This window comes from Paroedura picta, chromosome 15 (assembly GCF_049243985.1).
Source record: "Paroedura picta isolate Pp20150507F chromosome 15, Ppicta_v3.0, whole genome shotgun sequence".
NCBI lineage: Eukaryota > Metazoa > Chordata > Lepidosauria > Squamata > Gekkonidae > Paroedura > Paroedura picta.
This window is the reverse complement of record NC_135383.1, coordinates 8,825,672-8,838,788: the sequence shown is the minus strand read 5'-3', so window position 1 is coordinate 8,838,788 and position 13,117 is coordinate 8,825,672. Positions and strand designations below refer to the sequence as shown.

Sequence of the window (13,117 nt, the reverse complement as noted above, 5' to 3'; positions counted from 1 at the left end):
CGGAATCTGTATATCCAAGTTGAAGGGAAAAACGAATCCAGGATCGAGAGGCCGATCTCCCTGCCTGGCTGAGCAGTAACCAATCGATGGCTGACCATCCGTGTCAGGAGCATCCACATGCTGCAAGAAATGAGTTCTAGATAAAGCATGACAATCGAGGGGGATATAGGGTTGGCTAGCATCCAGAACTCCTTCAGGTGGGTAACCATGTTACTCTAGAGCAGCAGCTCCAAGTTTGAGTCCAGGAGCACCTTCAGGAGCAACCCAAGTTTTATTCAAGGCATTTTGTGTGCACGCACACTCCCGCAGGTACAGAGAAACAGAATTCCTTCAGCCATTACATATTCCGCAAACCTGTCAAAACATCTGCATTACATTGCACTGTACAGTAATTGGCTGTTTCCCTTCACCGTTGCATGCCAATTTGCTACTATTCACAGGTCTTGCCCAATATGTCTTAGCTCTAGTTATTGCTCAGTTACTTATGCATCTTGACTCCAATGAGTCCTTCCTGGAAACTAATCCCCACACAGAGAGAGAGAGGCACACACCCCTACATGCAACATTTGAGGAAATCTGTTTCAATGTATCTGAAGGAGTTTTTATTTTCCCACACTAAGTCTCTCAGTCCTCGCTTATATTGAAAACTGAATTTTATTGGTCTTGGAGGTGCCGCTGGATTCAACACTTCCTTCTCACCAGTTCCTTAGTTCTTGTATCTGCATGCTAATTTATTGCCATTCATAGATCTTATCTATCGCCTTAATCTTATCTCAGCTATAACTGCACAATTACTCAGGGCAACTTCCACCCCTTTTCTATATGTCACGGCTGAGGAACTTCAATTCCTCTGCATCTGAAGAATTATGCCTGCACACGAAAGTTGACCCCTTGAATAAAACCTTGTTGGCCTTAAAGGTGCCCCAAACGCTGACCTGAAAATCACAGCAAGGGTCCCTCCGAAATCTCTTTTGCGGGACCCTGCTCCCTCTTTCGGATTCTTGGACTGACTTGTTGGCCCATCTCGATCCACCTACAATTCATTTGTCGTTATCGAAGGCCACACCTGGGGAGGCCTCTGAACAAAAGCAAGGACGGGACAAGAGGATGCTCTACTGCCAAGCCCACATGGAATTGAGATCCACGATGGTAGACAGCGGCTTCAAATTGCAGACAACTTACGGAAACCCCTGGGTTTCCTAGATCCTGTGAACATCCGTCCCCATCTCATAGTTAGCCCAAGTACAGCCCCACCTAAGATGCATCCCTACAACGCGGGATATGACACCATCACTGCACAATAGCAATAATTTGCAATCAGATTTTTCCTGTGAGGACAAGTCAGTTTGCTTGCAAATGAGGGCTATACCACACTAGGTCACATGTGACCACCACCCTTGTCAGGTCTGTCTCCTCGGCTGGGTTGTGAGGATTTCAAGCACAGGCCTCCTCCTCGAGACGCCGAGGACTGGATCGGGGACCTTCTGCCCCAACCCCCACCCTGCAGCCACAGGTCTGTTCGGGGGGGAAAAACATCCGTAGACAGAAGGGTTTGACCAGCTGCGCTTCTTCGCTTTAATAATTCCTAAAATCTGTTTCATTAAAGACAATCTGGCCAAGGCCTATTATCTGCTAATCAGGGCAATGGACCCACATTGTAAACCCACCCTTGGGCATTTCGGCATCTCCCACCCGATAATCTCCTCCTGCAGGTTTCAATCCTCTGTAATGGGGCAAGTGGTTTGGGGGGCTTCCGGTATATGGGACGTTGGTTAAAGGGCTTGGCCATCTGGCCTCTTGCAAGCCGTTGGCCAGCAGATGTTGAGGCTGGGAGGGGGGTAGGGAGAGATGCATTCCTGGGCTCTGACAAAACGTGGCCCATCTGGGCAAATTCCAGAAGGCAAACTGGGTTAATTGGTTCAGGGAGTAAGAGGGCAAGGGGAAGCCCAAGTTAGAAATCTATACCTCTGACTTTAATTCGGGAAATGCTGGCCTGAACAATCAGGAGGGTTGGAGCCATGGCCTTGGGAAGCTGGTGCCACCCCCAAAGGCCCATCATGCATGGAGTGGAAGGTCCGCATTCAGGGTGGAATGGCGGTGGCTAAAATCACCAATTATGCACGCTGCAGGCGGCAACCAGGCGCAGAGTCAACGTATGTCACCGAAAAAGCCGCATTAGCGAGATGCGGAAGAAAGTGGAGCTTCCCGGGACCAGGACACAACCAGAAGTGACTCTGGAGTACCCGCGTGCATAATCGGATACTCTGGGTTTTGCTGCTGTTGCGTTCCGTCCCGTGCGTAAGCGGTTTGCTTCGCTTCTTCCTCGTCTGCGTTCTCCATGCCGCTGTTTCAGCAGCCGTGCATAATAGGCCAAAGAGGCCCTGATCCAGGGCCCTGGCTGAGTTTGCTTCTGTGCGTAAAGGGATGTAGTGCAAAGCCGGACCGGCAGGACCAAGGGTCCCTTTGCTCCCCTTCACACAGACACATCCAGGATGCATCCACCAGCATTTCAGAGCACCCTCAGCAGCCCGGCCCCTCCTCAGAGCTGCGGCAGCTCTGATAAGCCCTATCTCCGCGATTCACAAACCAAAGCCTCAAGCGGATTGACAGCTGGGTGTCCGTGCTCCAACGGAGGCAGGGCAGTAAATCAAGTGCTCCCGACCTGCTCTATTGTGCCGAGGCCCAGATAACCTCACGGGGGCCGTGAAGGCACTGCAAGCTCATAAGGACAGGCCATGATAAAGTCGGACATTGAACTCAAGGCACACAATGGGGGGTGTCTGGGCTGCCAAAGGCTTTGTTAAGGCTGGGAAGGTGTCCTGCAGAGAGAGGCCTGCCGGCACCTTGGAGTCCCATTTTGGACACTCATGGCTGGGCAGGAGATCCCCTGGTGCTAATCCACCAGCCCTCTAACCCCCATCCGAAATTACTTTCTCTACATTTTAGAGGGGGGGGGGCAAAACACATTGGGGTTTTTTTTGCAAAACAGCTGTCTCAGCTCTGCTGAAAACAACCCTGCGTTATGCTAGAAGAGGTGTCCTCTAGCCCCCCCTAACATCTGGTTTTACGAAGTTTTGGGAGGGAACTGCCAGAAGGCAAAGAAGAGCTGCTTTTTTAAATACCCCTCAATTCACCACTTGAAGGAGCCCCCAAGTGGCTTACAAACACCCATCCCGTTCTTCTCCCCACAACAGGCACCCTGTGAGGTCGGTGGAGCCGAGAGAGCTCAGACAGAACTGCTCTGTGAGAAGAGCCCTACGAGAACTGAGACTGGCCCACGGTCACCCAGTGAATGAGGATGGATCCTCTCACGTTGCCCTCAACCTCTGCACCGCACTGGCGCTCTGTGCCTTAGACTCTATGTTTTAGATGTCCTCTGCAGCCTTTGAATCTCATTGGCACTTCCCTTCTGGCAGAAGGATTAATGGTACACTAGTTGTGGCAAGGACCATGGGCAACCAGCCCTCCGTTTCCCCATCGATCGGATCGGATCGACACCAGCCAAGCTGATTAAGAATTAAGAAGACAAAGCCTGCAGATTGAAGGCTGGCACTGATCAGGTTTAAAAGCCTGCCGATTAGGGACGCGATTAGCCGGCTGCAGGACGAAGAGCCGTCCCGAGAACGTCCTTTCGCTCCCCGGGGCAGCAAAACCCTGGTGGCGGCCACCCTAGCAGGGCCAGTGGCAACGCCCTTCTGATCTAGTTTGGCTCCAGGGTGAGCCTTTGGCGCTCTTCCTACTGGGCAGGAAGTGGTCCATGGTGTACAGCAGGGGTAGTCAAACTGCGGCCCTCCAGATGTCCATGGACTACAATTCCCAGGAGCCCCCTGCCAGCAAATGCTGGCAGGGGGCTCCTGGGAATTGTAGTCCATGGACATCTGGAGGGCCGCAGTTTGACTACCCCTGGTGTACAGGGATGCTGGGGCTGCAAAACCTGCACCTGTCATGGACCTGCTCTCAGCTGAACTTTCTTTTTTCTTGATTGACATTAGAGAAGGAGGAAGGAGAATTGGCTCTTATATGCTGCTTTTCTCTACCCGAAGGAGGCTCAAAGGGACTTACGGTCGCCTTCCCTTTCCTCTCCACACAACAGACCCCCTGTGAGGGAGGCTGAGAGAGCCCTGATATTCCTGCTTAGTCAGAACAGCTTTATCAGTGCTGTGGAGAGCCCGAGGTCACCCAGCTGGCTGCATGTGGGGGAGCGGGGATTCAAACCCGGCTCGCCAGATTATAAATCCACACTCCTAACCACTACACCAAGCTGGCTCCCCCGCCCTTCCCCCAGGGGTTGCTCTCCTGCCCTTCATTTTACCCTCACAACAACCTTGCGAGGTAGGCGAGGAGAGAGTGACTGACTCAGCAGCACCCAGTCGGCTTCCACAGCAGAGTGGAGATTCGCACCTGGGGCTCAACACTCTGATCACCACGCCAAGCTGATACTTGAACCTGCTGTTTGTCTGTACCATCAATGTCGAATTTCTAGTCCTCCCTGTTCCTGGTGCCTCCTTGCCATCTTCCACTGGCCAGTTCTTGTCTTATATGTTTGGGCTTTTGGCTAAGCTAACAAATCACAGGCTTTCGTATTGGAGAAATGTCATTTGTTTTGTGTGTCCCGATTCCTCCTGGGCACAGGGAATACCAGAGGTGGCCACCAGAGGGCACGTTCTCAAGAAACGATACCTGCATTGAGTCAAGATTTTGGCTTAATTTTCCAGGGCGCATTTGTCCTTGCATGCAGTCTGGGAGTCCCTGCCATACTGCAGCTGTTTCCCATTGAAATAAGTGATTTCGTTGTTGTTGTTTTTAAAGACACTCACCTAAGGCTTGTCCTATCAGACGGGGCTTGTGCACCATTCCCACGGAATCGCGCGTCACAAGCCCCGTGGCAAGGGGAAAGCCGGCCCTCTCAAGCTCCAGGAGACCCCGCCTGGCCCCAAAGCTGCCACCCTTAATTAAGAACAATTTTAAAAAGCAGGAAAACTGACCTAGTTGTCCGCCAGCTCAGCAGCCGGCCTGGAAGAGCCTGGGGAATTGACAAGGATTAGCCGCATCCTCAAGGAATGGGAGAAGAGAAATAATTTTTGACAGTGTCACGATTGCTTTTGCAAAGGCAGGGAAAGGTGACCCATGACTCTGCCTCCTTCCTGGCCCACTTGCTTTTTCCGCCAAGGAACCACTACGCCACGCTGGCAATGGGTTAACCTGGTAGAAGAAAAACGTGTCAAGCTGGCGATGGCAAAGTGATTTAATGTTCGGAACAATTTCAAAACGGATTCCCAGCTTTAGTCCGTTTTCGATTATCTTCATCGGTGAATTCTAAATATGAGGTGCTTCCATTTTTATTTTTGTAATTTTGATCTTTACAATGAATTAACCTGTAGAAGGGGGATAGATTTATGTTATATAATATATATATTATATTATACGTTTATGTTGAGAATTCACTGATGAAGATATCGAAAACGGACGATACCTGGGGGTCCGTTTTGAAATTGTTTCGAACATTAAATCATCCAAGGAAGACTCTGCAGAGGAAGGCAACGGCCAGCCACCTCTGTATCTCACTAGCCTAGAAAGGCCCCTGCTGGGATCACCATACATCTTGGAAAGAAGACCACCAAGGAAGACTCTGCAGAGGAAGGCAACGGCCAGCCACCTCTGTATCTCACTAGCCTAGAAAGGCCCTTGCTGGGATCACCATACATCTTGGAAAGAAGACCACTAAGGAAGACTCTGCAGAGGAAGGCAACGGCCAGCCACCTCTGTATCTCACTAGCCTAGAAAGGCCCCTGCTGGGATCACCATACATCTTGGAAAGAAGACCACCAAGGAAGACTCTGCAGAGGAAGGCAACAGCCAGCCACCTCTGTATCTCACTAGCCTAGAAAGGCCCTTGCTGGGATCACCATACATCTTGGAAGGAAGACCACCAAGGAAGATTCCGCAGAGGAAGTCAACAGCCAACCTCCTCTGCTTATCCCTTGCCTTGAAAGGCCCTTGCTGGCATCACCACAATCTGGCTGCAACCTGACGGCACTCTACACACACAGAGACAACCCGATGCTATTGCCAAATTTAACGGCATTAACTTGGAGCTCCTTTTCAGCTGTCGGCAAACTCAGAAATGCCCTTCGCGTGCTCTTTCCACCCAGCGGCAAAAACGGACTTCCACTTTTCTTCAATCCTTCTCCTCCTTGGAGCCAAACCCGTTCCAACCGGAAAGGAAAAACGGGCACAGCGGCCTCCTTTCCTGACTTCCGAGACCGCCACAAATTCCATTTCAGGAATGGTGCGCCGGGAGCCGTTATACGGAGGGGAGCTGTCGGCACCTGCGGGTCGGGTTGCAAGGTAATAGAGCCCCCGGCGTCAGCCGTTTGCGGGGAGGTGCTGCGGACACAGAGTTCTCCCTCGGCAGTGAATAATTGATGCTGCTGCTAAACTAAGGAGGGCAGGCGATCCCGCTAAAAGCGAGCCCCGAGAGAACGGCATTAAGGCAAGGAAGGTCTGCTGGGGCTAATCCGGGGCTAAGGAAAACCTATTTAAAGCTAGGAGCCCATAGTGGGAGAGCCAGGCCCTTTTGCAGTTGGTAAGAAGCAGAATTTGCACAAAGCCGAACTTGCAGAAACCGTGCAAAGTCCCCTGTCTGCTCGGAGAGGCCCTGCGAGTGTGGCGGTTAGAAGGGCCGGCTTGAGAGACCTGGGTTCGAGTCCCCATTCAGCCACGAAGGCCACTGGGTGAGAAGAAAGGGAAGGCGATTGTCAGCCGCTTTGAGATTCCTTCTGGTAGAGAAATCAGCATATAAGTGTTAAAGGTAAAGGTATCCCCGGTGCAAGCACCGGGTCATGTCTGACCCTTGGGGTGACGCCCTCTAGCGTTTTCATGGCAGACTCAATACGGGGTGGTTTGCCAGTGCCTTCCCCAGTCATTACCGTTTACCCCCCAGCAAGCTGGGTGCTCATTTCACCGACCTCGGAAGGATGGAAGGCTGAGTCAACCTTGAGCCGGCTGCTGGGATCGAACTCCCAGCCCCATGGTCAGAGCTTCAGACAGCATTTAAGCTGCCTTACCACCCTGTGCCACAAGAGGCTCTGCTATATAAATGTTAGAAGGGTAAATAAGTCATAGAGAGAGGGGAGAAGCTTCCGAGAAGGAGGAGGAGGATGTCGCCCTAAGAGTAGCAATCTAGGGACAGACAAGAAAGCACACTTAACAGATAGAAGAGTCCTGAACTCTCGGACCCAGGGGTAGTCAAACTGCGGCCCTCCAGATGTCCATGGACTACAATTCCCAGGAGCCCCTGCCAGCGAATGCTGGCAGGGGCTCCTGGGAATTGTAGTCCATGGACATCTCTAGGGTCGCAGTTTGACTACCCCTGCTCTGACCTATCTAACAGTCTTCTTGCTGCCCCCTTCTTCTCTTCTTCTCTTCTTCTCTGTGTACACCAGACATTGTGTATTCCAACAATAAGAACCAACTCTTCTTCTTCTTCTTCTTCACCAGGGACATCCTGGTCTTGGAGAAACACAGGAAGGGAGGGGGAATGCATCCCAGGCCTGCATACTTCAACCTCTTGAGAACTATTATAACCCCCCTTAGAAAGGGGCGGAGACAGGCCCTGAAGGAATGCAGAAAGTATGTGACCAAAACGTGAAGTTTGTGAAGGCAGCTGAATGGGAGAAGTGAGTAACTGCAGACAGGGCAGCCTGACTGCCCCCATTGAGCCCCTGGCTGCTCCTTCTCCCAGGCCAAGCACTTTTCTCCCTTTGCCTCCCTAAAAGCAAAGAGACGCAAGCTTGTGAGGAATCACAGGGGAGGGGAAACAGCCACAGGCCATCTCTGCCCAGCTCTCCTGCAGATTTCTTTTAAGCTCTCTAACACAGGAAAAGACCAACTGAGGAGGCAACGAAGTCAAGAGATCTTCGGCGGTTTGCAGAGAGGGCAACCGTGGTCTTTCTGCAGTGAAGCACAAGAGAACTCAACGTCTGATTCCGTCCGTAGTTTGCAGAATTTCAGCAGGCTTCAAAGCACCGCTTCCTTGGGAAAACATTGTCATTCTAAAAAGGACGTGACGTGCAGGGAAGAAGAAGAAGGCTTTTATACCCCCACTTCTCTCTACCAGAAGGAGTCTCAAAGCGGCTTACGTTCGCCTTTCCTCTCCCCACAACAGGCACCCCGTGAAGGAGGTGAGGCTGAGAGAGCCCTGGCGTTCCTGCTCTGTGAGAACAGCTCTAACAGGACTGTGACTAGCTCAAGGTCACCCGGCTGCACGTGGAACAGCAGGGAATCAAAGTTGGCTTGCCAGATTAGAAGCCGTCACTCTTAACCGCTACACCAACCACTGCACCTTGCAGATCACCTGCACCCAGTTCTCAGTTTATCCAGTTGCCAAACGCCACCCTTGTTAAAAGAGTTGAAGTGTGAGCTGGTGACGAATTACCAGGCAGCCTCCCTTCTTCCCAGGGTATTTATAGGTCACTCATGCAGCCCCATCACGGAAAATGAGATTAAAAGCCCTTTAATCTGCAAAGTAGAACTCCACAGCCTCCGGCCGGCCTGCTGTCATGCTGCCATGCTTTTTGCATCAGCCGGTCAGCCAGACATGGGACTCCTCAACTAACAGCTGACCGCATCAAACTGTAGCAGAGTGATCCAAACGGGCAGCCCCAAAGGAACACGGGCTCATCTGGAGAAGAGCCAGCGATGGGTTTTGCCCCCGGCTTGGTGGCTGTTTAGCCCCTGGGGCAGACTGATGACTAGTCTCAAGGGTGAGGCTTACAGCCGTCCCTGGGACTTGCCCTCATCCCAGAAACAAAGCCAAGGACAGAGAAGAATCAGAGAGGGGGGGAAAGGAGAGTTTGGCCAGCTTCGCAGCAAAGAGAAACAGATGGGGACCCCTTTGAACTGGCCTTTTGCACAGTTTCCGATTAGGTTAACCGCTCCATTAATGGGTTTGCCACTTGACAAAGAAACCAGTGCAAAATCCGGGGTCCTTCTTGCACGTGTTTTCTATTCCCTCGGGCGCATGAAGTCATTTTATCCGAAGTCAGGTCAAGCATGCCTGTGCTAGCCAGGTCAGGGTACCAAAAAGGTTCGAGCCTCAGAAGATTGCCAAACCTGTCTTAGATAAGAAGGTCCTAACAGTAGGCCCCTGACCAGGGGTGTCCTGAACTTCCAGCCCATCAGGGAAAGTCTGAGTGAGGGCTTCTTGCACCTAACTGAAAGCAGTGCAAACAACAGTATAATACTGACTCCAAACCGGGTTGATTCCATCCGATCCGCCCATGGTGCCATGGGACTGGGATGCACAGCCAAGAAGACCACACTCCAAACAGTGCCGTGAACTGGTTTTGACCGCGCAGACATTACCATCAGGATCGCAAAGCCGGAGACGATGGGTGGGCGCCCCAAGGAAAAGGTGTCAGCCAAGTTTCGGGGGCGTGACTGGAGTCTCTCATTTAAAACCGCGAGGTGAAAAGGGAACCTGATCCCAAGCAAAGATGGCACCTCTCACGCCGCAAAGAATGTGCCAGCTGGCATCTGGATAATTGGGAGCAGCAAAACATCCTACTTTAAACATACTGTTCTCTCTGGGGCTGCAGGGCTCCTTCCCTGGTAGTTCTGCTCAGGGATCACACAGTCTAGCCTACCCTGCAGCGCTGAGATGGCCTCCTTATACACAGATTGCCAAGTGGACCCATGCACTAAAAATTGGCTTCCAGATCAGGGACTCAGGCAGAGGCTCAATAGGCCTCCTCTTCGGAGGGCAGCAGCTTCTGCTAAGTGCTGGAATAACCCATTGACAATGCTGAGATGCAACAGACTTGCCCACCCTTGGCTGAGGCCCAATGGGAGTTTGTACTGCAGAAAGGCACAGAGTAAAGGGAAGGCTGTAGCTCAGTGGTAGAGTCTCTGCTTTGCAGGCAGGAGGTTGCGGGTTCAATCCCTGGCACCTCCAGTTACAGGACAACTGGGGAAAGGCCTCTACCCAAAATCATGGAGAGCTGGGACTGGTAGGAGTGGACAGTACTGGTGCTGACAGACCAACGGTCAGTCTAATCAAATCAAATTTATTTAATACAGCGCTGCGGCCAGATCTTTGGTCAGCTGTCCCATCTCAGTCCTCACAGAGGTGATGGGGATAGGGAGGAAGAGCCATGTACACAGCCCTCAGCTCCTTGGAGGAAGGTTGGGATAAAACCCTAAGAATACTTCACCATCAATATATGTAATTCCCAAATTGGACTCTTCTGTGGATACCTAATTTCAGTGTCTGGAGCCACAGACAGACAAGATCTTTTGAAACACCTGACAAAAGCCCTAGATTTGCAGAAAAATCTGAAATATAAACACAGCAGGGGCAAGGCAGTAAACAAGGAAAACAATGGAAGCAGCACCTGCACCCTTAAGAAACCGATGCTCTCTGAGATCTCAGTGGCCAGTGGAGGTTGCTAGGCAACCACAACAATATTGTCAGTCTTCAAGCCTTGATTTATATTAGTAACATGGATTTACAGTAATAACAGAGCTCTTTCCAGGGCTATTTCGGCCTCCCGATTCACTCCTGCTCTCTTCCCTCCTGCCCTGAAGGAAAGATTCACTGGGGCCAGGCCCAGCAGCAAGCAGCAAGGACCAACAACTGGCTCCCACGCAAACGGCACAACTCCGCCCATTGCAGCAGTGGCTATGACTGAGCTAAGCTGAACAGCAGCCGAAAACTGAGGTAGGACAGAGAAAAGAAAGATTGAATTGGTGAGTAGGAAGGAAAGAAGGAAGCAAGGAAAGGGGACATGATAAAGTGGCTGCCAGGAGGAGACGAGAGGCAGTGGGGAGGCAGTGGGGAGGGGGAGACCGAGGGATACAGGGGGAATTGAAGTGGCCCTGTTAAGTCCTTGTGGGTCTAGGTGGGTCTAGGTGAGAAATTAAGGTTGCAAGAAAGGATTCTCAGCATCATAGTTGGAAGGGGCCATCAAGGCCATCTAGTCCAACTCCCTGCTCAGTGCAGGATCAGCCTAAAGCAGGGATAGTCAAACTGTGGCCCTCCAGATGTCCATGGACTACAAGTATTTATTCCTTGCATGCAAGGTAGGAATCACCGCCATAGCCAAAATCAAACGCTTTAAATTTCACAACATACAGGGCAGGATAAGAACAGCATGTCGGCGCGCACTTCAAAATATGCCCCCCCAGCTCCCACCCTCGGCACCACAAAACACCACCCCACAGTACGCTGAAATTGTGCCTCGGGTGGCACATGCTCCCACTCCTCCTGCACCTCCTGAACATGAAAAGGTGCCCCTTCCACACATCTGAACAGCCCCAGTCCCGTCCCACCCCCACCCTTCCTTGCAGACAAGCTTAATCCATTTGCATAACCTCCGGCTGGAACAAAGGCCGCTGTGTTATCGCCCCTGTCCAAAAGCGCAGCGGGCAAATCCCCAGCAGCGGCCTGTGTAACGGCAAGCTATATTTCCATCAAGTTTTAAAACTCGCTTTGTTAGCCGAGCGTTAAAAAAAAAAATAATAATAACAGAACGAAGGTGCTTGACTTCCCGCCACGATAAAGCTGCCACTCCATGTGAAAGGCCCGGCTTTTTGACAAGACAAGAACAAATCTGCCGGATGAGTGTTTTGTCCTCACTGCCAGATGAAGATGGGACGGCATCCTGCAAACACTTGGGCAGGATAAAGCCCGCACAAGCGAAGGGATCTCATGAGCTTGCCGTGGAAGCAGCTGAGAAAGGGGAGGGGGGTTCTTATTTACATCCGGTTTGTAGACAGGTTGTTTTAATTCCTCAGTGTACAGTGTGACAAGTCCCCCCATGACGAACGTGTCATGCCGTACACTGAGAAATTTAAATTATCTCCAAATTGTAGATATTCCGTTTGGACTGTTTATGTTTCCTTCTTGCCTTGTTTGCTATGCTTGCAATTGTTTGCATTGTTTGCACCCTCAAGGACCCAAAAAGACCAACATCAGGGAAATGAGCGGGCGCCTATACAGAGTGAAGCAAAATTATAAAAATATAATGCCGGTATTTTTTAATCAAGTTAAACGCCCAAGGCTTGTAGCATAACTTCAATAAAATCAATACATGCAAGCACACAAATGCCTTCTCTGACCAGACGCATTTCGGCGTTACCGCCTTTATCAGTGGTCAGGCATCCAATAAAACCAGCCTATGTAAAATATACAATAAATTCCATAATTGTTATAGCCAGTGGGGTCCTTTATATGAAAAGGACTATTCAGGACGCTATGGACTGGTAGTCAATTCTGTGGACCAGAAGGCCAGGTAAAACTATTTGAGGCCTTTAATGTTTCAAAAAACAGGCCCTGGTCGAGTCAAACACTTTCAGCATCCAGTAAGTGCCTTGTAAATAGGAGCCAACCTTCACCAAGAGTATGCACAAGAAGAGGAGAAAGGAACCTGGCAAGGAAGCACTGATTGGGTCCCACCAACAGGACAGTTTGGAGCCTGCATGTAGAAGACTTCCTTTTTCTCGCTGTGCAAAGCAGTAGAGACGGATCTGTTCTCAATCCCACGGGGACCCTCCATTCAATTCTGCAGCCAAACATACAGAATATCTGGCTCCTCTTTTTCAACATCAACTATCACGTCAAAAGGGGCATTCACAGAGCAGCAGAGGAGAGACGAGCATTTTCCGGCACGTCAAAACTTTGCGCATCCGTCCGTCCGTGGCCGTGTAGCGGAACCCAAAGGGCCCTGCAACCGCTTTGACGGGCTCCAAGCAACACCCCGGCAGACAACGTGCCAGCTGCCCCCCCCCCCAGGGCAAAGTGGTTTCTTGTCTCTTACCTGGGGCAGTGCCCGATGAGGAGTCGCAAGGACGGGAAATCACCTTTGGCCGCGGCGTAGTGAATGGGCAGGGCCCCCGTGTCTGTGGCTGCCAGCGGGTCGCTGCCCCCGAAGCGCAGGAGCCAGTCGATCACTTCGTGGTGGCCAAACCGAGCCGCCAGGTGCAGGACTGTGGCACCGGAATTGTCCGTGTCCTGTGGGGGGGCAAAACACAATCCAGATATGTGTCAGGCTTCTCCAAGGGGCAGGGGACGGGTCGCTTTGTGGAATGCTGCTCATCGGCGGGAAGAAAAGCTCCC

At 51.4% G+C, this 13,117-nt stretch overlaps 1 protein-coding gene across 1 annotated transcript in view; it reads right to left on the bottom strand.

Annotated features, from left to right (window-relative positions):
* The window catches only part of ESPN (espin), a 71,846-nt gene that overhangs the window by 54,964 nt on the left and 3,765 nt on the right, over positions 1-13,117 (bottom strand). Inside the window, exon 2 of the mRNA XM_077311886.1 lies at positions 12,819-13,012. Within this exon, the coding sequence (XP_077168001.1) occupies positions 12,819-13,012 (194 nt within the window). The remainder of the gene's footprint in view (positions 1-12,818; positions 13,013-13,117) is intronic.